This window comes from Triturus cristatus, chromosome 6 (genome assembly GCF_964204655.1).
Source record: "Triturus cristatus chromosome 6, aTriCri1.1, whole genome shotgun sequence".
In the NCBI taxonomy this organism is placed as follows: Eukaryota; Metazoa; Chordata; class Amphibia; order Caudata; family Salamandridae; genus Triturus; species Triturus cristatus.
In genome coordinates this window covers 1,351,974,954-1,352,000,723 of record NC_140589.1, presented here as the reverse complement: position 1 = coordinate 1,352,000,723, position 25,770 = coordinate 1,351,974,954, and the positions used below count along the sequence as shown (strand labels likewise).

Here is a 25,770-nt window from a genome sequence, read left to right as displayed (position 1 = left end):
TTGGGTTCCAGCATAATCTAAAACACTTTCAGATAAGTTACCTTTACTTATTATCTGTAGCGATTTTCAAGAATCTGAAGTGGCTTATTCTAGTCCACATTCCTAATGACACAATAATGTCGTGCTTTGTGTGCACACTGTAGTCGTGCCTCTTTCTCTGCATCTAAGCAGCCTGCAGTATTTTGAATTCCCTCTGGTGAATCTACTCTACAATTCTGTGAAGCTCTCGTTTTATTCTGTGCCATTTGTGTTGCATTTGGATATTGCAAAACCAGAGGTAATGGGAAGGAAGACTTAAATACTACTGGTCTGTGCAGTTCAGTTTTTTTTATCATTCAAGAAATCGCACTGGTAGTGATCGACTTTCTGTCAAATGTCATATTAGATTTTATTTTATTGTGTTAACACTAAGATAATTTACCCTAAAAGACCAACATGTACCATACTAATAGTTAGAGGCTAAACACTGATGCTAAATAAAGTCCTCAAAACACTAGTGTAAAGAAGTAATTTGTGGACTATTCGTGACAGTGCTGAAATGGAATGCTGAAAGATTGACCTCACTAACCAGAATGCCCTGGACACACTGATAAAGGGTACGTGATAATAATGATAAGGGCTCCTGCATTTGAAAGTGCCTGAGAAAACTAGTGAGTAGAAATGATGTGGTAAAGTTCTTGACTATTTCCTGAAAACCTTATTTTAGCCTGTTAAAAAATATTGTCTGTAGAGTGCCATTAGTGCTAGTCATAAATGGATATATTATTACAGTCTTAAATGAATGCTGTTTTTCTTTACTAGGTTTTTGTGCCAAAAAATGAGTCGTGGTCATTCAGAGAATAATAATTTTCCATACGATAACAACCAAATGGTATTGGATATGATTCTGTGCTCCTTGCTTGGAGTTCCGCAGCCCATCAACTGGGACAGCGTCTCAAGGCTTGTGCCTGGATATAGTTCCAAAGAGGTAAGAGTCATAGATCTACTTCACTTATATGTAAACCTAATAATTTTGGAAGGAAGATGGCCTTCTGAAGAACAGTGTAATGTATAAAATGTTTACCTGCGACACGTTTTTGCCATGTTTCGCCATCTAGTTGGTCTGATGGACTGAGTGCTTAGTTGTGTAAAATTTCCTTTAGAGCAAATAAAATTATGTAATAGTATGTCAATAACAAAAAACAAAGAGGCAACACAAATAATTAGTCATAAATGAGAAAAGAGCTTCTTGAGTCTTCAATAATTCTTCTTTTAATATTCTTAATCCAATATACGTGCAGCCAACGTGTTTCACCCTAAACAGGGCTTCATCAGGGCAGGACTGGTATTTCACGAGAACATTTTCGAATGGTGTACAACGTCATCCATAAAAAGGCGAATGCCTGAGTTATTTTCCTTAGACAATTCAATATGGTCCAATCTCCACAGAAGCCTGGACTATGTATTAAAAGAAGTCGCGTGTCCATGAATAAGGTCCAGCAATAAATGCCAATTAGTCATTTATTCGGGCTTCATGAACACCCTCGAGTCAGAGCGATGTTCATAGTTAAACGGACCGCCTTCCACTTCAATGTAGATAACGGATCTAGAACGCCAGCTTAGGGCTGTAATAGTTTGTGCCTGTTTGGGGAAACATTAAATGACTAGTTTCAGATGTATGCAGTGGTTTCCCTCCTATATACCAAGCATAATTCCACAAAGCTTAGACCGGGATCAGGAAAAGTATGGTGAAATGCAAGAAAACGTGCTCTTTTTACCCACTTGGTAGTTGACCTGAAATCGAGCGAGAATGACAACCCAATAATTTGGGGTTTGCTTTATGTAAAATGTAACACACATTTACCCGTGCATCAAACTCACTAAAGTGCCAGAGCGTGGAACATGGAAGTATGTGCCAGCGGAAGGGGGGGGGGCACAGAAGTGCATGATGGAGACTGATGGAAATATCAGTAAGTTCCCTTAGGGGGTTGCTATTCTTGAGTGGGGTCCAAAGCTTCAGACACTACTCGTATCAAAATTCTTTCCCTCATGTGCAAATAGGGTTTGCATTCCGTGGTCAGTGTTGCAGGCATTAGGTCTGCCAGCAACACATGTGGCTAGGAAGGCAGCAACACAATACAACAGGCGTCCTTAAGTGGCAAAGTACATTTCCCTGCAGAGTTTATGTACAGTGAGTCTGAAAAGAAGTCAGACCTTGATATTGAGCCACATTTCTGGAATTTCACACACACATATATGTAGAGCATGCTTGGAAGTCAGGCTACGGTTACTTCAAAAGTTCATCTCTCATTTCGTTTTTTGCTTCACAGCCCTTCCTGCTGTTTGGTGCTCATAATCTTGACCAGTGTATTTCTGATTTTCCCAATCCTGGCCAATTCATTAAATTGCTTATGAATTGGTATTTTTATGCTTAACCTGCTGCATTGTTGATATAGGTTTTTACTTTGTTTTTGGATTGCTCTTGGACTTTCCCTGCTATTCGGTTAGCTTAACTGCTGACCTGTTGTGTTTTCTATTTGGGTACTTAACCTGGATTGTTTCCTGCACTAGGTGTCCCGTCTGCAACAAATGCTTGGACTTAAGAGACTTTCGTGCTTTAAGGCTTGTGCATTTGGGACTTTTTCATTTTTGTTAACTTTCCTACAGATTACAATTATTCTGTTCTCTGACAACTGATAACTTTCTATTCTTTTTCTTGACTCTTTCTCCCAGTAGTTGCTATGTTCCAGGATTTCGTGTTCTAGGATATCCTGCAACATCTTCCGTCCCCTTACATTTATGTACAATAAATAATGTTTAGGATTTCCTGTTTTCAGTTTCTATTTTTAGTAAATTCTGGTGGGGTTTTTTCAGTGTATTCCAGTGATTTCAATACCTTAAAAAAACAGTCGTTATCAGTGGTTACATATTTTCGTGCCGTTAAAAACAGAAACAGTATTTTTCCGGTGTTTATGGAACATTTTGCTTTTATTATTGCTTGCCTTCTGCAATGATAGGGAATGGTATATAGGCAGTGTACTACAGTGTTTATGGGGTCCAAACACATTTTACAAATCAATCTTATTGTAGTACAACATACAATACTTCTTCAGTGAGTCTTTGATCATGCACACTCGCTCTTTCCTTCCTATGTAAACTGTCATCTGTGTAAAGGCCCACTCCATATTGCCAATTGAGACCGGCAACGTCAAAACAGCCAGTACACAATTTGCTAACTCTGGCCACTGACATAGCTTTCCATGCCAATACTGGTGCACCTGATGATTGTAATTCACTGGGACAGGTGCTGCAACAAATGCATTGAACTAGGTGTATATGCCCTCAGATTTATTGAAGCAGTCAAAAATGTAGCAGCACTTAATCAAAGTCCAGAGAAAATTCACCCTTACGGAAGGGATCTAGAACTTGTACAGATTTGTTGAATGAGCTATGGGATGAGTCAGAGAGTAGTGGTAGAGAATATAATGAGATTGGTATAGGTTAGTGTATTGGAGATGCTGAATTAGGAGTAAAGAAAGAAATATAAAGATACATAGGTACATGGAAAGTATATATGTGTAAGGAAGGTAATATATCTTCTCTATAGTTTGTTCACTGGGTTCAGTAGGACAAAGAGAGGCTGGGGCTACCCGATTAAGCGTACTATTTAGTTTAGAAATTAGTGTGGGTGTAGAACTGTCTGTGCAGAAAATCAATCATTACTGGGGTCATAATGTCTCATACTGCGAGCAGCAATGCCAACCCAGTACCAAGTATGGAAGCAAAGACTCAGTAATGCTGCAGATGTGGCAATGATTGACAGTCTGCGTCTGCTAAAACAGGAGTGTCCACCACAGGCTGGGAAGGCCCAAATCACAGTCAGATCTTCAAGACCTCCTGCCAAGCTGATCCGACGACTTTGCATTGACACTGCCCCAAAAATTAGGTTGCTCCCGCTCTAAGCTTTTCTGCAGCAGCAAATCCAATTCAGCTGGACCTGGTGTAGAAGGTATCTCGCCTTGTGGAGCGCTCTTCGACTACAGCCTGCAGCCTTGCTCCACTGGAAGAATACGAGGTCCAAAGAAGTGACTATGTCCGGAGGTAGAAATCTTCACTAGCGAAAGTGTAAAAAGTATCCAACTGGCAAGGGACCTTCTTAGGGCGTGAAATTCAAATATATCTCAGTTAGAGATTTTCCACCAAATGTCAATGATTTCACCCTGACCTCGCCCAGAAGCTATCCAACAACTAAGGCCCTCTTCGGCCACAGTCGGTTGTCGTGCCCAGTTGAGGATTTTGACTTTAATTTCAACTCCATTGCGGTCTGCCATAGCTTTTGCCTAGGTACCAGTCAAATGCAACCAGGTGATCATGTTTGGCACTTAAAGCTTTTTAGTGCTATTTTCACATTTAACATAACTCCAGTTTCCCTTATTGGATTTTTGTTGTTGTGGTGTCAGTTGTCATTTTAATTATTAAAATGTACTCTGTTTTTCAAAATTGGGTTGGGCTTTTTTGTGTGTAGTGTTTTGACTTTATTACTGTTTTAGCACTGCACAAATACTTTACACATTGCGTGTAAATTAAGCCCATCTGCTGTGTAGAATAGCTACCAGAGGTTTCAGCTCAGGTTAATTTAGTGACTTTAAGGGTTCACCCTGAAAAGGGTTACGGGTATTACTGAGATGAGTGCTCACCCCCTTAATAAATATCCTATAATGTTATGGTCATAGATTTATGGGAAATCAGGATTACAAATGTATATACTAATTTAGGCGTTATCTGTATTGTTTCCATCACATTTCTGTTAAATAGATAAAGATGGATTTGATTTCCTCCCTAGTGCCTCTGATTCTAATGTTAAATTGAACTCTAATCCTCCGAAGTAGCGTGCTGTTCGCTGCTGCAGAGTGCTTCATTGCCTTGCTAGGGATAGTCAGAGCTATATAAATACAATTTACAGTTGAACCAAATGGCTTGAACAAAAAATTCATTTATTTTAACTGAACTTTTAAGGAAGACATTGGTCTTCTGTGTATATGTAGCATCTCAAACTTGAGCACATCTGCCTACAAGCACGCATGTTCCCCGCTTTCATTTATTTGATATTGAAGAGTGCCTCCTACTGATTGCGTCACTCAAGTTGGGCAGCGTTTCTGGTGGTGGCTGTTGAGACTGCTAAACAACTGCTCAGCTGCCAGGGGTACCTAGAATCCTAGTCAGTGCAAGCATTGGAACTTTGCTATGAAATTCTGCCTCTGAGATAGTTTCAGTGCATCCAGTAATTCTTCTTTCATTTCTGTTGCACCTGCACACTTTTCAGCTTAATAAACTTAATAAACTTGAGAAACGTAATAAATGCAATACTGAAATATGCATCTTCCTCTTAAAAATCTGAGCCACAGATTTCAACACGGAGTACTGCGAAGTAAATCATAAAATATGGTGGAGAGAAATAACCGAAGATACTAAAAACAAAGGAAGAAGTGTCTTGTACGAATCCAATATATGCCTCATGACTGTCAGGTTAAACACCACATGAAAACTGAAAAAAAGAGACGCACGGACTGTGATTAACTTGACACCAAAAAGTGGCTAAAAAGAGAACACACTATCTGACATGGTGGAGATTAGCCATGAGGGGGAGTGGGCCAGGATTTGTAAATCATATGAGGCACAGTCTCCATACTAATTACTAACCTCTAAAGGAGACCGCCGCGTTCTAGATTATTTTTGCATCGGGTAAAATAACGTGCTGGTTGAATTTCACGTTTCCAGCCGCCTAGAACACAACATCCAGGTGACCTTGCTGTGGTGAATGATTTTCATTATCCCCTCGATCCAGTTGGAACTAGAAAACAGTTACTGAGCGGTGGTGTGGCAAGTCTTTCCCACCTGTTTTTAAGAAATATTCCTCTCCCTCCGCAGTGGCGAATCCCCTCCACTCCTCCATGGGTTTCCAGGAAATGTGGCCTGGGTCAGATGACATTTCTAATGAGGTATTTTGCAGCGTAGGCCCCCAGGCTGTCACCAGCGTGACTCCGGTGCAGCACGCGGCACAGTTTAAAGTTAAAACTATGTACGTTTTTACTCAACGCAAGGGCTGGTTCCTATCTGCACACATATACACATAAAAAACGAATTATATTGGCATTAAGAATATTAATGGAAAATGCACACCTAAGCAGCTGCAGGGATAACAATTGTGGAGGAATTCTCAGAGGTGCAACTATAACCAAATTTGGGGGGGGGGGGGGGTGTAATTCTTCCGGCAATAGGCACTTTGCCTGAGACAGGGGCTGAGTCAGCTTCCCGGTCACACACACAGCCGCACCCGAGTACTTCACAGGTCTTTAAAAGACCATTTACATGTGAACAAGGCTTTGTTGCTTTTTCACCCCTTCATCTCCAGGGGTGAAAAAGCAACAAAGCCTCGTTTACACGTAAATGGTCTTATAAAGACCTGTGAAGTACTCTGGTGCGGCTGTGTGTGTGACCGGGAAGCCGACTCAGCCCGGGTTGACACCCAAGACAAGGGCGGGGGGAGGGGGCGAGGACACTGAAGCCCTTTGAGCCCTATGGGCATTGCGCGCCTGAAAACTCTCCAAAAGGGGGTGGAGACCCCTGCGGGCGAAGATTAAGTAGCTCTTCTCCCCAGATTAAAAGGGGCCCCTCCAGAAGTCAGCATGTTAACAGCCCCAATCAGCAATGTTTATCGTGCAACTGCGGGAAACAAACCATGGAAAACACTCAAAAAGGGCCAGTGCAGGCAGCTGTGAGGTTTCCTTTGTTCTAAATTTCCCCGAGAAACCTTTTCAGTACAGTTCAGCTTTGTACTGCTTTGGCTCCCTCAAGTGCCCAAGCAGTATAAGAATGTGAAAAATCAGTGACACTCGGTTTCAACCGGGTCAGCTGATTTTTAGGCGGTAGGGTACTGTCGGGCACAATTGGTTTAAACCGAATTCCGGACAGCCTAATAATGTTATATCTTTGGGTAATGCTAGCAGTTATTTGTAATTTTTCCTTTGCAGTGCAAAGGTGGTTTGACTTGTTACCCACTCCCTTTCTTGTGAATACCCACATTTGGTGTGTTCTAGTTTGCTTGGGGTTAGCTGTAGAGGTGGTGGTGAAACCTGCCTCTTTGGATTCAACTGATTATTGAAGGGGATTTCATATATTTGTTGTCAAAACCTTACAGAGACTTCAAGATGATGTTACAGCCTCTCATGCTACTGTAGTAGGACAAAGACAACCAATACAAGATTACTAAAATTCCTGCCCTGGTATGCCTGAGATTCCAGGCTCCTCAAATACCATTTTAAATCCCGACATGAGATACTAATGCAGCGATGAACATCTCAAACAACACTGAAAGAACCTTAAAAATAACTTTGAGTCCTTTTAATTCTTCGGTGGCTCTTCTTTGTACCAAAGAAACGCAAAGAGCTATGATTGTTGTATCAACTACTGTGTCAAACATTTTGCCACCATAAAAATTCTTTATTCTCTACCTCTCATTCCAAATTCTATTGAGATTTCTGTTGGCCGAGGTGAAATCATCTGGCATATAAACCAAAGTAGGTCTATGAAGTGCTTGTATTCTAATGTGCATTTGTGAAAGAGACAAATTCATGACAGCCTTCTACACCCAGCAAGGTCTCCTAGAATTGACAAATGCATACAAATTATGCCATTCTCCAATGACTAACAAACCTTTCAGAAATCAGGTTTATTGAGATTTTGTTGACTAGTTCATCGTTGTGGATTGGACGATATTTCAAACTAATCTCCCTCTACTGAAGTTTACACTTTTAGTGTATGTTCAGTGTTAAGACTGCAGTAATACAAGCTGCATGCAGAACTTGAAAGGGCCACCTGTATTGTGTTTCTCTGGCACATTTCGACATCCAAATGGTTCATATGTATCATGAAAATGTATGCACTGTTCTGTTCAATACAGACAAGCATAGCACAGACTCAGTTATTTGTTTTTCCTTCCTTTCTGCTGTATGCTACTAAATCCAAACTAGTGAATTCATAATGCCCATACTTTTGACATATGTTAGTGTCTTGGATTTCTCTTGCTGTTTTTCTACTTGATTATGTTCTTTTTGGGTAAGAACCTGCATTTGCTCTTTTAGAACACTGTGGGATTTTCGCTACTATTTTGTTTACATGATCTTTTATCCTTTTTTGGTATTGAACTCTGGTTTTATGCACCGTTTTGTATTGCACCTGGCTGATAAACCTTTGAACTGTGGATTTCTTGTATGAGGACTTTCACTGTATGGGATTTTTACTTTGTGTTGACTACTGTGAATTATACAAACTCTGGTAATCATTAACTGTCTATTTTTCCCCTCTCCTTTTGTTGCTGCAGTCCAGAAATTGAGTCTCCAGCATAATCCACAACATTTTCAGATAAGCTACCTTTACTTATGAGCGATAGTGTTTTACAGGGAACAGCCTATAATTTTCCATTTGATTTGCCCGGTCCTGGATTACAATTCTATTCACCTTTGTGGGAAATACCCAACGTTGCTGTGCTCTTGGCTGGGTCAAGTCTTGTTACAGAGGTGGTGTTGCAATAAGCCACTGCAGAGCCCAGTGAGATTTTAGGCTTGGAACAGGAACTGCTGTTACGAAATGAATCATAATTGGAGATGTCTCCATGATGTAATGATGACTTTTCAGTATCTGGGGATCCTACTCACCTAGAGGATCATATAGAGCTGAAACGTGAGCTCTTAGTTTAAACATTTTTCAGTCATGCTCCCCTTCTGTTTGTTTCTTCTTTCTAAAATTGTACCAGGTATGAACTTGCCAAACTCCTAAACTGTCTTTTGCCAATGCTTTATTTTCTGGTTCTTTTCAAAGGGCTTTTACCTCAGTTGTTTGCCTGTGTGTAACTTCGTTCAAACAGGTTATATACCTCAACCATGTTTTGAGTTCCTTCTTTGAAATAAGTATCTTAGGGCCAGATGTATCAAAGGGATTTACCCATTCTATATCTATGAAAAAACGTGTTTGTACATATGGCCTGTAGTTCATGTAGGTGTCCTGTTGTAAAATCCTTTTCTAGATTCGCTTCACCCCATGTGTTTGACTAGAAGTTGCTGCACTAATACTCTTTATTGGTGTTACTGAGTTATCTTTGCAAATGTCTAGGGGCCAGCTGTACTAAGGTACTGTTTGCAGAAAGTGGTTGCAAATTGTGACTCTTGTTTTTGTCGTCGGTAACTTTTTGTGTACCGACCTATTTTGTAATAAATTGGTTCACAAAATACAGACTCTTAGTGGGTAGCTGACCGACCCGTGAAATTAATATTAATTAGGTTGCCATTTGCGCTCTATTACGATTGGCTACAGTTGCTTAGCCTGCAAGAGTAGCAGACCACCATCTCTGTGATTACTTTTCAAAAAGTAAAGTAGACTGATTTCCTTAAGGAAAACAGGGCTCATTCAAAAAAAATTGTTTAATTTTATTTAATCTTCATTGAGTTTTGACCGTGGTTCCCGGAACCACTGCCTACTGCCCCTGAACCTAGCATACCAATTCTCAAAGGGAAAGGGGACCCATATTTGTGAATGAGTTAGGAATTCCAGTTGCAAACCATTGATGTATAGTGATCCGAATTGCAGTTAGAAATGTATACCCACAACATGCCGTTCTCAACCTGCAATTCGGTGTCCTTTCCCAAACCTATTTTAGGAGTTGGGTTTAGTACATTCAAAATAGTTTTAGTGGATGCAAACACCCTTATGTTATGAATTTGAGTATTTACGACAGCTAAAACATTTTAGTACATCTGCCCCAAGAGCATGGATGCTTTCTAACTGTCATGATCTCCTGTTTTATCATAGACCAAGCCTGATTTAGGTATTGCAATATCATATTGTCCTTCTTAATTGCTAGCAAATTTTGAGAAATCGAAAACCTGTCTTTTTTTATTTTTTTTTATTTCAAATCGTTTTTATTGAAATAAAATAGAAGACAAAGACAATACAATAACTCTTCCGTTACAGAAAAGATACGAATCAGATATTGTCGAACAATTACAGATAACAGAAAAGAATTGACAAATATCAAATAATATAAAATGAATCAACTCTTGCTTACTTCATCGATACAAAGGTGTATATATACAATGCTCAATGTGTGGATGCGGCGCTTGGGGCTCAAACATCACCGGACAATGGGTCCAAACCACACTATAGTACCTTAAGGTGGCTCATAGTGGAAGGAGGAAGCGTCCAATGATGACCAAAGCCTTCTATTTGACGGGCTCCAAGTAGATGCTTGTAGAGCCGGGTTATTGGCACCCCTCAAAAATGATAACCATTCCTGCCATATTCTGAAGCTTACCGCACTTGCATTTTTCCATTTGCATAGAACCACTTTACATGCCAATGTCAGCATCAAGTCCAGAAGCTGACGATCAAGAACATTTGATAGTAGTGGGTCTAGCGCCCCTAAAATTACATATACAAAGTCCCGTACAGGCCTTATCTTGAAAACGTGGTAAATGCAGTCAAATATTCTCCCCCAGTAATCTCCCAGAGAAGGACAGTTAAATAGCATGTGTGCAAGATCCCCAGAACCTGCCTTGCAATTCCAACAAGTAGGAGAGTCCCTTAATTTGCATTTGAAGAGCTTGTCCGGCGTCCAGAATGCTCTGTTGATTAGCATGAATTTTGTTTGGAATAGGATGGGTGAGACTTTATGTAAAAGGGCCATCTTGTGGATCACCTCCCAGTCGAAAGTTATACCTGTCAAATTCGGTTCACCCTCCCATTTCAATTCCACCATTTTGTGTTTTGTCTTGGGCAAGGGCAATAATAGTTTGTACACCCTTGACACGAAGTGGCCCGTATACAGAAGGCGTGGCAGATGAGTTATTAACCATGGTGTATATGGAGAGAAATTACGAGCGGTTCGTATCGTTTTTATTTATGATTTAAAAATCGAATTTTCTAGTCATGGCAGATGTTGCATGTTAGAGAACTCTACAAAAGGTAGCAATGGGATTTACACGTAATTGAAGGCCGTGGTAGTTGTGAGATGCTGTTTGATTCATGAGACCACTTTTGTACATTTGAGTTCTGCAGAACTAATGCAGGAAGGGTAATGAGGCTCAGCAGTAGCCCCCCGAGCAGGTTTGAAGTACATAACTCAATTTGCTCCCATTTGTTCCCTGTTTTTACTACTTTCCACAAACATATTGCATTGTATACATTACCTAGTGGCCCTCCTTCTTGAGATTTGGCATTGCGATGATTCTGAATGTGATATTTGCTGCACTTGGAGGGTGCAATTAATTTGATTACTATTGAGTAAAATCATTGAGCTACTCCAGTATGATGAAGTTTGAGGAGTTGCACACACCTACAGAACAGTAATAAGAGAAACGTGACGTTGGACAGTCTGTAGAACTGGAGCAAATTGCTGACTGAAAATTCTTAAATATTACATCTTCCCTTTTATGCCTTCCTAATAGAGACATTTGGAATCTGTGTAGGTTATTAGACTCACAGTTTCTTTTAGATTAACAGTGTTACTGTGTAACGTGTCATGGATAGATCAATAAATTGTTGGCTCTATGTATCTTTGATCTCTATTTTTGTTAGGTACTACACACTTGGTAATGGCTGTTATCATTTAATAGCCTTGCTCTTTCTGTGTGAATCTTCTGAAGTTTACTCAGGGATGTGGAATTCTTATATCCCGACGCCCAGGACATATTGTTTGGGGGCAAGGGCAACACGTTTTCATGAGTATGTTGTCCTTTGGACAAGTAGGCCCAACCCCCTGCAGCACAAACCCTTTAACGGCCAGTTTTCTATCCCACATTATGGGTCAGAGAAGGGCAGTGTGCGCAGTTAAGGTAATATTTTTGTCCATATGTTAATGCTGTTCAAACTTGTATTTATGGTTCATTAATTGAAAGCCTTTATTATTAGGGTGAGCGGTCTACGTAAATGTTGTAAGCTCTGACTGCACTACTGACAGTGGTTCCAGTATAAAAAATGTGTAAACACGTTTTCAAAGTTACAAAGTTTGGCAAAATGAGGCTATGTATAATGCTCCCAGAATGATCTCTGATTTGATGCAAATATTTGCAGAAGCTTGAAAGCAAGATTGATGATTCCTTGCTTTCAAATAAAATGTTCATGAAAAAATTAAACCAGGAAAATAATCCGTTCACTAAAGTACCGTAAAATTTCAGGTACCATTCTTTTGCATCAGGCGTTGATTCATGCTAGTATTTCCCAAAAATATTCATAATGGAAAATTATTGTAACCAGTATCAAAGAGATTATGGGAATCAAAAATAAACAAGCATTGGCAAAGCCAGTAGGTCTGAAATTGGTGGTCAGATTTTTTAGTTTTGTCGATGTGTGACTTATTTTGGCATGGTTTTTGTAAAACCTTATTGTTGTGGGAGCTGCCGGGCACTCATCATTATAACAAACATTGGCAAAAACAAAAAATGTTTTGTTCTGCCACAGTAGTTACTGACACTGAAGAAAACTACTTTGTGTGCCCATATGCTCCTTGTGAAAAAGCAGAATGCTGTCACTCACAGTGAAGCCAGCGATACAGAGCGAGAGAGACAGAAGTTTAATAAACTCAAAAGGTCAAGGTAAACGCCAGACCAAATTAGGGGCCGAATTATTTAAAAAAGTCTCACAAGTACACCCATGGTATATGTTCTTGCATTAAATGCTGCTATATGACTTTCGTGAATTCCCAAGAATTTACAGAAGTAGGACAAGAAATAGTACTCCTAGAAAATATTAGTGAACTGTGTTTTAGCATGAGCAAATGCACATGCGTAGATTTGCTCATGCAAGAAATCTGAGTGTTTGCAAGTTCACTTTCCATCCAACCACTTCTTTCCCCAACTCTGGAAGAAGGTTTACATCTGCAATTGTCAGGAGCAAATTTGCAACATTTCTCAGTATGGGAAAAGATTAGAGAAGAGTTGTTGAAAACCCTTAAAACATGCAAGTTAGTAGGTTTTCACAGACTCAAAAGGGCATTCTAACCCTGGAATTATTGCTTACCACTACCTTCCGCCCCTGTATGTAGATCTGTTGAAATGTGGCAATGTAAGGGGATTGCAAGTATTCAAACACTACTATGGTATGAGCCCTGGCATAATCAGAGAGGCTATATCCAAGCTCTTATATTATGAGATTGCTGCCATAATTTGTTGCCGCATTACATGGCACCACAGAAACAAATGGTTTCTGTTACAGGACAAGTAGATTTATGAAACCACCTGGCCCATGGACAAGTAGATATTTTATTAAATTCCACACCCCTGTTTACTGTTACTTCTGCTTCTTGTTCTCTTCACATTGTGCAGCCCTTCATTGTGTGGAAATCTGTTCTGACAATTTGTTTGCTTAAAGGCTGAAAAGGGTACCGTATGTCATCCTTATAGAAGTATTAAGCAGATTAAAAACTGCACTGTGGATTTTCATCATCCTTCTTTTTAACCAATAGTGTGCCAAACGATTTGATGAAATGAAAAGCAGTGGCATGTCACCGGTTGATAACCACTGCAATCCATTGATGGCAACTGGAGGTAGCCCCATTGAGACCCTAGCAACATACATTAAGTCTTCGCTACTCGACACCCAGGAAGAGTTGGATGGACCTCCGATCGGTCAAAATACAATACTAGTTACTGGTAAGGTAACAAGCTCTTCATAAATATTCATGTGAAGTTTTCTAAATGTACTGTGGTGTTACATTGTTATTAGTCTGAATATATCATATTAGTTCATGCCAGAGGGATAACATATTTCATTGCTTAGCTTACTTTTACCAGCCATTATAAACCGGGGCAAACATTGAGAATGTATAAGACTTTTACATAAAGTTGCAGGTTTAGCATATAATGTCCCCTGTGGCCTGGAGATAACTGGTAACTCTTTATTGGTGTACTATTTCTGAGCCTGCCTGTGATGCAGTTCCATGATTTTATGTTTTATTTATTCATTTTATTTAGGGCGACCCTCTGTAGCTTCACCAAGGGTATCCTCTTCAGATGGTGAAAAATGTGCAGCTGTTCGAACTGGAGATGATGGCCAAGGGTAAAAGTTGTTTATTCTAAAATATAATCTATCATTTGATCCGTGCAGAATATTTGAAAGGTGACCCAATTGGTAAACTCTCATAAAATGTATGGCACTAAGAGTGCAGCGTCTTGTTTGTTTTCAAAGGACCTGTTCATAGAATCACATTTTTAAGATGGGGGCCCAAATATGACCAGGCACGGAAGAAAATCCCCAAACTGAAATGGCCATAAAGCTTTAGTGCATAAACCACAAAAGATTCCCTTTCGTGCAGATACATTTCGCCATTTTTTTTATCAATAACTGACTGGCTCTGTCTCCTTAAAATACAAAATACCTCATATTTATTAATGAACACACAATATTATTAAAAGCAATCAAGTGTATCATTCATATATTGCATAATATGCACAGATTAAAAAACATACCAATAAGCATTGATTAAAAAGCAATATCTTTGAAGCTTCTTTTCTTCTAATGCAGCTCTAATTCACTCCAGATTCATCACCTACAGAGAATGTTTTTGATCTCCTGAGTCATATTAAGGTACCTATTTCATATTATATTACACACACACAAATTTAAGAAGATTCTGTCGACGCTGCATTTCGGTGGTACTTGCAATGGTTCACCCCACCTTTTTCAGGACAACTTAAAATTAAAATTCATACACGTATTCTCATTCTTCTTACTCAATTCGTTTCACTGGCCATGTTATTCAGAAGTTACTTGATTGACCCACTCGTCTTTTTTTCTCTTAAAGTGTGGTGGTTATGTCGATAATCATCCGTTCTAGTCAACCACAGGAGTATGGCATGGCATCCTCTCGCGCTCCTTTCGTGGAAGGCACACCTTTGTTATATTATTTTATTATCAAGCTTCCCACTTCCTATATTTCTGGTAAGAGGATAGCTTTTCCCTTTATACGACTGGGCCGTTAGTGATCCAGTATTTAACGTCCATATGGCCGGCGTTCATCTTGCATTTTAATATAATGATGCTTTAGTTACATTGAGTTAAAGTGTGAAATGGGCTGGTAGGAGCAGAGGTTGACCTGAGTTTTGAAAAGAAGTACTCATTCATTGTTCATGACTCTTGAGAGGGCCACCCATAAATTAAATGTGGGATAGTATGTTGCCCCAGCCACCCCATCCTTGTCTTGGCATATTTGGGTACTGTCAGGTTGTTAGATGATGATGAATGTAAAGCTTAACAAGAATGATAGTAAGTATTGAGACCCAGATGTGGGTTGTGCCATAAATAGCACTATGCGCAGTACATAAGGTATTGAACAAAACTTGTTTCTTCACCAGCAGCCTGTGCAAAGAAAACATGAGAGGCAGGGATGACGGAATCTGGGCACACAGCTGAGCAGCATGGTTTTGGAGCACTCGAACACGTTGTTGCAGAATGTCTGGTAAACCAGCATAAACCGAATTGGCACAGTCCTGCCATGACAAAATAATAGCAGACGGAGCCCATCTATTAACATCCTCATTGAAGAACGGGGGCATTTACCTAGAGATCTCATATGGAAAGTACAAATAGATACCAAAGCAGTGATTTTAACAGAGAGCTGGCTTAAAATCAATCTTTCTGCCTAAACTGTGCACTGTTCTTGCTGGCACTGAAGGGGCACTCGTCTTCACTCTCCCATTCATCACCAAAACCTCAGTTTTGTCACCATTGAGGTTTTTCCAATTGCTTGCCAACTGGTACCAAACTGTTTTTGATATACTGGTAGAAATATTCGCCTGAAGTGTGATTTGTACCTAACCGTATTATCAACTTGACATCATTGGCGTACATTAATACGTTTATACACATGAATGGGATGAGTTTTGCCAAATACCTAATTTAGATATTAAAGCTATGTGGAGTGTGGAATCTTGGGGTACCCACCTTGTGAAAGAAAAGCTCTTGCTGAATTAAATGAAAGTCTCACAAATGTGGTTTGATCTGTAACGAATAAGGAAAGACAAGGGAGAGCTCTACCAACAATACCAGTAGCACACAACAACTTTAACAGCAAGATTCCGTGTTTCACAGCATTTTTAAGCATGCTGACACTTCTCACATTTGCAGCAACCCTGAACCTGTCAGTGGCTGTAAATAGCACCCATTTATTGGTGCCGAAAATCTCTGCAGGTTGCATATATTCACATAGTTGTCTGACAACAGGGCCTTCTGAGATCTTGGCTCCATACTGCAGTAGAGATATGATCCATCAGGTCGACATCTGCTTTTTTCAATATAGGAGTAACCCCCAGTAGATTTCAGGGGCTCGGGGATTATGCTGTGTATCACAAACAAGTTAGTATAGTAATGTCAAAGGATTTGGAGTGGAATTCAGATCTAGATAAGTGTAGCCAGTGGGCACAAATCGTATGTAGCTCCAGACTTAGTCTTCCTGAGGGTTTCTTGAAGACCCTCTTGGAAAGGTGGATTGAACCATATTTATTCTCTGCATCTCTGATTTGGTTAGTTTATCACATTATTAAGTTTCTTTTACCATTTTCGGTGTTGTAGAAAAAACACTAGATGGGTACTCGCATACAGTTCAAACTAGGCATGATATGTCTGAACAGGCATTTCAACAGTCTTTCACTGTGGTCACTGTCAAACATTTTCAGCATAAACCGAGTGTGTTACTGATGCTGCAGATGAGTTTGCAACAGTAAAAGCCATTGTAATGCACAGATGAGAAACATCTGCCCCCTGTTTTAATAACTTGACAGTGAAAGTTAAAGCCGTTTTGCATAAAGCTGAGCAGCAGTGACGTCACAAACCTAATAAATCTTCTAAATTGAAAATCTGAACTGCCATTAAGAGTACATATCTGGTATTATGGTCAGGAAGCAATTTATTTTTAGACTTGTAAGATTACAACTTCTTGCAACTCCCAGAAACACATTTTTCAGATTCTAATACAGCCAACATACCAATACTATCTTATGCACAGTTGTTCAGATACAGGGCGCTATGCAATTCCCTCAACATCAATTGTTTTCAGAACTTTCACAAATATCATTTAATATTGAATATATAAAGTTTATATCGAGTATATTCAGATTAAATTGTAACCATAGGAAGGTTTTCAAATTTGATATTAAATCATATTTGTGAAATGTTCTCAATAAATTTGTTGAGGGACCTGTATAGTGCCTTGTATCTGAACAAGTGTGTATAAGATCATAATAGTCTGTTAGCTTGAAGTTGCGTCAAGCCAAACGATTGAAACAGGGCAGGTTTGACCAAGCTGACTAAGGAGTTGCCCCTCAATCAATTAGTTTGTAATGGAGGACCTCATCTGCAGCTTCATCGCGGAGTCCAACTATAATCACTGCTCTTGCCACAGCAATTGTGCAAAGAGAATTCCTCTGTTGGTGCTTATGCCAATAGCTTGTTCCATCATCCACTTTTAATCTAATCATTAAGGAGAAAATGTTTCCAAGGTTTCTCATTTCATTGTAGCACACGAAGATGTAGAATAAAACCAGAATCTGGGGGTGCCAATACAATCCATTTGTCTTTGAAATTCTTTGACTGTATCAAAAGTGACAGATTTGTATCATTGCTATACATTGTTCTTAATCTAGTTTGTTTACCTAGTTTGTTTACCTTCTAGTCACATAAATGTGTTCTGGTCAGGGAGCAAATGGTACAAAGAAGCAGCATGTGAAATCTCCAAAATATATCTTTGATTTGCATGTCTTTCTTGAGATTTTTTAACTCCCAACTTTGTTAACAAAGATTTAAATCCAATCAATATTTAAATCTGCTCTGTAAGAGATCTATAAGATGGCATATCTAGTGATCAATATTTATATTGTTCGAAAACTTTGGTGCGAAAATTATTTATGTTGAGCCTGTTTGTGTCTAATATGTGCTCCTTTCTTTGATTTTTAAGGCCAAATATGGTGATACATGTCTGTGATGAAGCAAAACATTTGAAAGAAGATTTTGTTTGTCCTCGTGATCTTTTGATATCCGAAATGAAGTATTTTGCTGAATACTTATCTGTGGATGCTCAGCGCTGGGAAGAGGTAGACATTTCCGTTCACTGTGACGTTCACATCTTTGACTGGTTGATAAGATACGTTAAAAGGAACTCTAAGGAGTGTGAGAAGATTGAGATTCCCCAACTAGGTAAAAGAAAATATGTTGCTGACGTCCTTTTAATTGATGCATGCAAATAAAAAAAAATCCTCTAGATTTTCTTGTGGCGCAAATTATATTTTACACACACCCTTTGAAAACCTCCTGCAAGCATTTTATTAGAGAATACTCTCTAGTAGAGAAGGATTTTAGGAAGGAAAGTAATCTAGTGATAAATATAAACCAGGGTGATTGGAGTTAGCTAACTATTAGTGAGAGGGAATTATTGGAAATTTTACTTTTTCTGAGTTATTTGTTGATCCATGTTATCACCATTGAGTTTACTATTTAGTTGTGTTACTTAAAAAAGAGTGATCATCTGGCTTTTCTGACTTATACTCTTTTGTCTTATTGTACAGTGTCTTGCGGTGCCAGTTGAATATTAACACTGAGATTTTTTTAACGCCTTTGCTCTTTCTTAGCCTTTCTGTGTATCCCAATACCCACAACCAGATCATACAATCTGAGACTCTTCCATTTGTTTCTCTACGCCTAATTGCTGAATGACCTGGTTCTTTGAAGAGTGTTGCTCTTGTATTCACAGAGATCTACATGTATAGGAGATGCTCTCAAAATCTATAACATTTGGTCATATTTCTTAATGGCTTGGTTACAGCATAGCCTTTTCCCATTGCATCACAGAACAATGTCTTGAGGCCCTGGATTTTCCTTTTGCCATAACCAAAATATCCTGTACTTTTATTTCCATAATAGATTTTTAAAGAAGCACTACTTACTGCTTCTTGGTATCCAGCATACATTCACAATTTGCAATTGTGTGGATTCTGATACCAGTAATGATAGTAGGTTTGGCAGTGCAATCTTGAAGAATGCTCACTTCCAGATTTGTTCACCAATGTCATCACATACCATCCAGTGTAGTAATGCTTTGGGATAGTTTGATGATGAGGAAACAAAATCGACCACTGGAAGACAATAAAAAAATAAGCATTGAATTAGACATAGAGGACTATTCTAGGAAGATGAACCCCATATGGACCCCCTCCAAGTGAAAAGCATATGCCATCTAGAAATTGGAATCTCAAGTGCTGGCATTTGAAATTATTTTCAATTAAGTCAAAAGTAATTTAAATGTAGAAACTGTATGTTTTGCTCTTCACTGACTCTTAAAATGGCTTTAAGTTATGCAGATGTTTTTGTTTTAACAACACCCATCTCTTATCCTGTGTCTACGTGCTTTCCGGGGAGGCTCCGGTCCTACCACGGGACTGTCCGATCCAGATTGCCTCTCAAGGTTTTCGGTACCTGGGTATCTATATCACTCTTGACCCGGAGGCCCGCTATGAACGGAATTTGCTACCCCCCCTCCAGCGCTTGAGGGAGGACGTGGTGCGCTGGCGGCGTCTGCCGCTCTCGCCGCTCGGCCGAGCGGCCTTGTTTAAAATGATGTCCCTGCCACGCTTCCTCTACGCCCTCCAGAATACTATGGACTTGGTCCCGGCACTCTATTTCCGTGAGGTGGAGGGCCTCCAGCGGCGCCTGTTCTGGGACGGGAGGCCGCGCATTGCTCTGGCTAAATTGACGCTCCCGTGGTACGATGGGGGGGTCGCCCTCCCGGACATTAAACGGTATTACTGGGCCTCCCAACTAGCTGCAATTAATCATGGCCTTTACGGGCCCGCCTTGAACCCGGCATTTGAGATGGATAAGATGCTCCTACCCGGTGGCGATTACAATCGCGCGCTCTACTCTGGCGCGCCCGACTCCCGTTTGACGGGACCGACGCGTGTCATGGTACGTGTCTGGCACGCGGCTAATGCAGCTATGGGGTGGAAGGACCGTTTGACCCGGGCGTCACCGCTGTATGCGTCTGAGAGGTTGGGCTCCCTGTGGACGTCGAAGGGCTTCGCGAAGTGGGACACGATCGGAATCAGCACGGTGGGAGATCTCTGGACGAGGGGGGGATTCAAAACTTTTGAGACGCTGCAGGCGGAGTTTCAGCTGCAAGGCAGTGAGTACTTTCGGTACCTACAAGTCCGCCACGCGCTGGGCTCCGTCTTCCCGGATGTCGCATCCATTCCGGAGTCTTCCCCCCTGGAGGACAGAGTGCTGGATGGCCATGTACCGGACAGCACGATCTCCCTCATATACAAAAAACTGATCAACGATAGATCGTGCCTGCTGACTAGTCTCCGCGAGGCCTGGGTTGCCGACGGGCTGGAGCTGGACGACGAGGATTGGATTTCCGCGGTGGCCTCTCCGAAAGAGGTGGCCATCCCGGCTCGCCTTCGTTTCGTCCAGCTCAAGATCCTTCACCGGGTGTACGTGACGGGGCCAAGGCTTCTGCGTATAGGTTTTGCTGGTGACGGAATGTGTAAGCGTGGCTGTGGTGCGTTGGCGACTTTCATGCATATACTGTGGGAGTGCCCGAAGGTGGAGCGATTCTGGCGTGGTGTGCATGAGGTCCTGCGTGTGGTGACGCGTGTCACGCTGCTGCCTGAAGCGAGGAGATGCTTGCTGAATGTATGGGAACCGAATGACTATTCGGTCCCGCAGACGCGGTGGGTGACTCTGGGATACATGATAGCTAAGCGTGACATTGCTCAATTGTGGGGATCCCAGAGGCCCCCTGCGGTGTCGGCCTGGAAAGAGCATATGGATTGGTGTATGTTTCGTGAAAAGGTGGTGTATGTGGCGAGGGGTAAGCCTGGGGCGTGGGTGAAACTCTGGGGCCCCTGGAACGCCTACCGCGGGGGTATTTGTGAGCCACCACTGCTACCGGCTGCCTCGCCTGCTCCGTCTCCCTAGACTGCCCCCCTCCCTCGGCCGCGGGCGCGCGGTCCCCCAGTCCCTGATCTACTCCCATTCCCCTCCTCAGAGTTCTGCTGCTGGTTTGGATCCCCCACTTATGGAGCACGTGCTGTCACTTTGGATTGCGGGTTGCCTTGCGGGTGTGGTTATTTGGTGTTGTTTTGTTTTAAGAAAAGGGAACCGTACTGTGGCTTGGAGCTGTGTGGCCTGCACCATTGACTACTCCTGTTTCACTGCTCTGCACTGCCGAGAGACTTTTACTGTATCTATGCAATATGCTTTTGTCATTCTAGCGGCCGGCCGGGTGGTTGTAGGCCCATACCTGTAACTTTTACAAACTGCAATAAACGGTTTCAAAAAAAAAAAAAAAAAAAAAAAACAACACCCATCTCAGAAGCATGCCTTGTAACATTTGCTGAACTTTGTGCATGCTTAATTAGCGCTTTTTTATTAGGACAATAAAGAGTGATGAGGTGCTCACCAGTGGTAGGGATGTGTAAAAGAGCATCCCTTATTTCAGCAGCGCAGCTTGTAAACCTGGTTTTCATTCCGAGCTATCGGAGTAGAAAGCCAACTTCTGCTGCGCAAATCCTAAATTCTGTTCTGTATTTAATCAGAGATCCAAATGTAAACAGATTGAAGTGAAGAGGCATAATCTATGGCTCTTGGCTGATACTGTAAGGAAATGCCTCTTTTTGGATGCTCACTCCTAAATTTTTGGACTGATGCTACTGTTTTATTTACTCTGAGAATGCACTGATGCCTGCTAACCAGACCTCAGTACCAGTGCCCTGACCTTAAAATGTGTATATTTGATTGACTTACACGCAATTGGCATAGGCTAACTTACTTGTAAGTCCTTAGTATTTGGTACCCAGGGCTTTTAAGTTAGAGGGTCACTTCCGGGACTGCAGCACAGATTGTGCCACCCTGGGTGTGACAACAGTAAAGCTAGGCTCAACTCTGCCACTGCAGACTGGAAAGGCAGTTTCAAACTGCCAACTCGACTTTATTATTTAAAGCAGTGACAAAGTCCAATCCTCCCTTTGTAATATATTGAAGTCACCCATAAGGTAGGCCTAACGAACCCTAAGGCAAGGTGCTGCATATTACAAAGCAGAACATGTACTTTTACATTTTCCAACAGTAAAACCACTGTTGTCGTTTTTACTGTGGAAAAGGCTATTGGCCCCAATGGCAAGTGTAGAGTTACAAACTGACAGCTCAGCCTTGCTAACGTCTGCCAGGGACTACTAAAGTTGATGCTGTAAGGTATCAAATAACTTGTTGTGGTAATCCTGTGTTGATGCCCAAGTCGAAATTAATGTACCTTGTTGCAGTGTGCAACTTTTGCAAATTTGCCACTTTGTTGCCTAAAGTCTCCTATACCCGTTTACTGTTGCACACCGGCTCTGTTCCCGAGTTAGCCTTCTGCCCTCCTGGTGAGACATGCAAATGACTCTCTGTAAAGGATACAAAAGAAGCCAGCATGGGTAAGGTTTGTTACCGCTCCCTGGCAGGAAGCCACATGGGTGTTGGCCCAGAATGCGAGCTTCAAAGATGAAGCTGCATTTGAAGGGCAAATATCAAACACTTTGGAGAGGGGCTACTCTATTGTTTAGATAGACAGACTGGCACTAGGGACAGAGAAGGGTAACTAGTTGTCAAAGCCATTTTCCAGGGGTGTGTATCCACAGGGTTCCAGAGCTCTGGGGAGAGTGTTCCACGTACGTCACCTCCCAAGGCTTAGTAATGATTATTAAACCCTTGCACCAACCACCCCTGTGCCCTAGCCCACCTTGGTGGGTGAGGGGTTCCAAGGCTCCGCAGCAAAGCTCCATGCGGTCACATCCTCCGCTGCAGGGTAACAAGTCCAATACTTTCTCCCCACCTGTCTCTTGCCCCAATGGACTGTTTTGCACGATCTTGGGTTTGTTTTGCTCCTGGTGGCAAGCCCTTGCCCCGGAGCCTTTTCCTAAGGCCTATGGACCGCTGAGACAGCATACTTTTCAGAGAGCTGATTGCACTGCATCCCCATGCCAGCTTTTCTCCTTTTTCTCCTCTGGTGCTTCTATCCTCCTTGGTACAGAAGTCTAGTTCTTTCCTCAACTAGTCCTTATGGAATGTAAGGGGACCAGCTTCCATGGTTCTACGGAGAGACTCACTGGTCCTGGGGTCAAGTGTAGGCAGAGTCTTTAGTCCAGTTGGGCATCAGGGGCGTTCCTCCTTCCAGTTGTCCATAGATTGCTGCTTACAGTTGCAATGTCCAGCTTCAACAAAAGATCCCTCTGTCTCTTGTGCAAAAAGCTTTTAAGTGGGGGTGGAACATTCAGGAATCAAGTAACCCCTTGCCAGTCCTAGGGTGCCACATCACCTCTACATCCCTGCCCCAATCCTCCTATGCAACATGCTGGGGCCATTCAAGACCGCGTCATCCAGGCGACACTGATCACATCTCATCTGGTAGCCTCAGCTCCACCCCTGGCTGACATCACTGCCTGTGTGTTTCTCATCAAAACTTCAAAGAGGAGCCCCCCTCATGTGTTGGCTCTAAAGGTCTGAGCTGTCCCATTCCTGGTATAGTGTGACAGCTAATTAATAGATGCAGATTTTTCTTCCCCACCTCTTAATTGTCAGGAGCTGAATGAAACACTGTTAATTGCTCCCTTTGTCTAGGGAGGCCTTTGTTCCTGCTTCTGGAGAGCAATGTAATTAACTTGGCCCAGCAGTGTGACAAAAGGCCCTGGGCTCTGATACTGACCTAAGCCAGAAAATATGACAATTCTGGATGACCCGTAAGATGTACAGATACCTTCTTAGAACTAGCAGATTTTATTTTGGTGCACATGTTTCACCCCATTTTGATAAGCCATAGGACTTTGTAGTCCAAAGGGGAATGAAACTGCACTCTATGGCAGATTCCCACCAATGCAGACAAGACCGTAAACCATTCTCACTTTCCCTCCAAGTGTCCACTATCATTATAAGGCCAACCCTAGGTCAACATATAACCCTACAGAGTCCCCTCTGCGCCAGGCTACCAGTACACAGTTACCAAGATGCGTTCAACAGTAGTTTCACAGATGTAGCCCTCACATGAGTGCACACAGTTTTTCGTGTAAATAGACAAGTGCCCCTAACCCTTGCTGCGTCACAGTGGCCTTCTCTTAAAAGGCAGACACTGGTGGTAAACACTTGCCGTCAGTTTACTGTGGTTGAGTCACCAGTAAAAAGGTAAGAAACCAGGTGATCAAAAAGCAAAAAAAAATGGCGGATTACATGGGCAGAACCCATTTTGTTACAGTAGTGTATTACACTTTGAGGTCACACAACCACACCATATAATACACCCCATTTCCTCACAGTAACCTACTTTGCATGTTTCATGCCCTGGTAAATCAGTGACACTCCACATCAGCTATAGCAACTTTGTAGTTTTAGTGGGAGGCAAATTGGGATACACTGCCACAAGTGTAACCATGGCTGGAGTTGTTGGGCAATTCCCTTGACTTCAAAAGAGGCCCTAACCTTGACAACACTTAACAGACGTTTTCTCTACAGACCGTTTATTGCACATTGCCTCAGTTGGACATCTCCTAAAAAAGGGAAGTAATGTTTTGTATACTTTAAAGAAGGTTTGGTGGAAAAACAACGTTTTTAAATGTAATATTGCACAAACACGATTCACTTTTAGTGACTGAAAGGTAAAATATTATGTTTCTTGTTCTTTTAAATGAAAACTTGTAATACTTGATTAAATATAAACATTTTAATCTTTGTTTACGTTTATAGGACCTGGCAATGTCGTCTCAATCCTCATATCTTCAGAGTTCTTAAAGATGGATTCATTAGTAAGTATTTTTTGTTTTCATGGACTTTTCATACATCTATTTGAACAGGCTGATAAGTTATTCTTTGTTCACAGTGCAAATCATTGTACTGCAAAGAACAAAAGGGTACTGTGTCTTTGCACAACAAATAAGAATAATAAATACTTAATACCGAAGTATGTCCCAAATCTGTGGTTCTTTTATTCCTGTCTTGCACATGAGTTGGTAATACAACACAAATTGGTAGATGTCATGTTTTTAAGTGGAACTTGATTGGACAACCTTATTTTGATTGTCTGATCTCTGAACACTTTTTTAAACAATATGAGTCCAAATGTCACCTACCAAGTCCAAGGTTGTGGTTTTATATCTTGCCCTGTAGACAATAAACTGCAGCTACGCTCCGTAGGAGGCTGGCTCAGTATATAGTGTCCACCTATGGTGAGGCACTGTGCACTGTATCCAGGCAACCCTCAGTGATCGTGTTAAGGCACCTGAAAACCAGAGATCTCAAGGGGTAGCTTTGGTGAGCATCTAAGGCTTATTCAGGAGGGATCTACGGCAAGTGCATGTACCACTGTAGTCCATCCGCAAGCTTTTTGCACAAGAAAGAACCCCACCAGGTGAGTATAAAAATACTTTGTACTTATTAGTATACACTAGACTCGAACTTGATATATTTTTTACCCGGAGATATTAACTACACACAAAAAATACTTTAGAAAGGAGGTAAGTAGCATAGAAAAACACATGTGGCCCAACTGGGAGGCCAACCCATATACTAAAATAGTAGAATGTGAGGTAAGTACCAAAACAGGACTAGTACCGAAGGACCCCAAGGGAAACCCAGAACCACCCAAGGTGAGTAGCCAGGGACCCCAAGGCGCCTGGGTGCAGAGTGGTTACACCTGGTCAAACGTCCATAGAATAACACAGGGTAAGT

The 25,770-nt window shown here is 41.4% G+C and overlaps 1 protein-coding gene across 4 annotated transcripts in view; it reads left to right on the top strand.

Annotated features, from left to right (window-relative positions):
• The window catches only part of SANBR (SANT and BTB domain regulator of CSR), a 285,399-nt gene that overhangs the window by 3,244 nt on the left and 256,385 nt on the right, over positions 1 to 25,770 (top strand). For 2 of the 4 annotated variants that reach the window (XM_085612351.1, XM_085612350.1), the window contains exons 2-6: positions 802 to 967; positions 13,493 to 13,679; positions 14,001 to 14,085; positions 17,978 to 18,216; positions 24,790 to 24,848. In XM_085612351.1, coding sequence (XP_085468477.1) covers positions 818 to 967; positions 13,493 to 13,679; positions 14,001 to 14,085; positions 17,978 to 18,216; positions 24,790 to 24,848 — 720 coding nt within the window. In that variant the 5' untranslated portion in view covers positions 802 to 817. Of the gene's footprint in view, positions 1 to 801; positions 968 to 13,492; positions 13,680 to 14,000; positions 14,086 to 14,550; positions 14,614 to 17,977; positions 18,217 to 24,789; positions 24,849 to 25,770 lie in introns of those variants that run through there. The other 2 variants (XM_085612352.1, XM_085612353.1) reach the window with 2 other exon arrangements.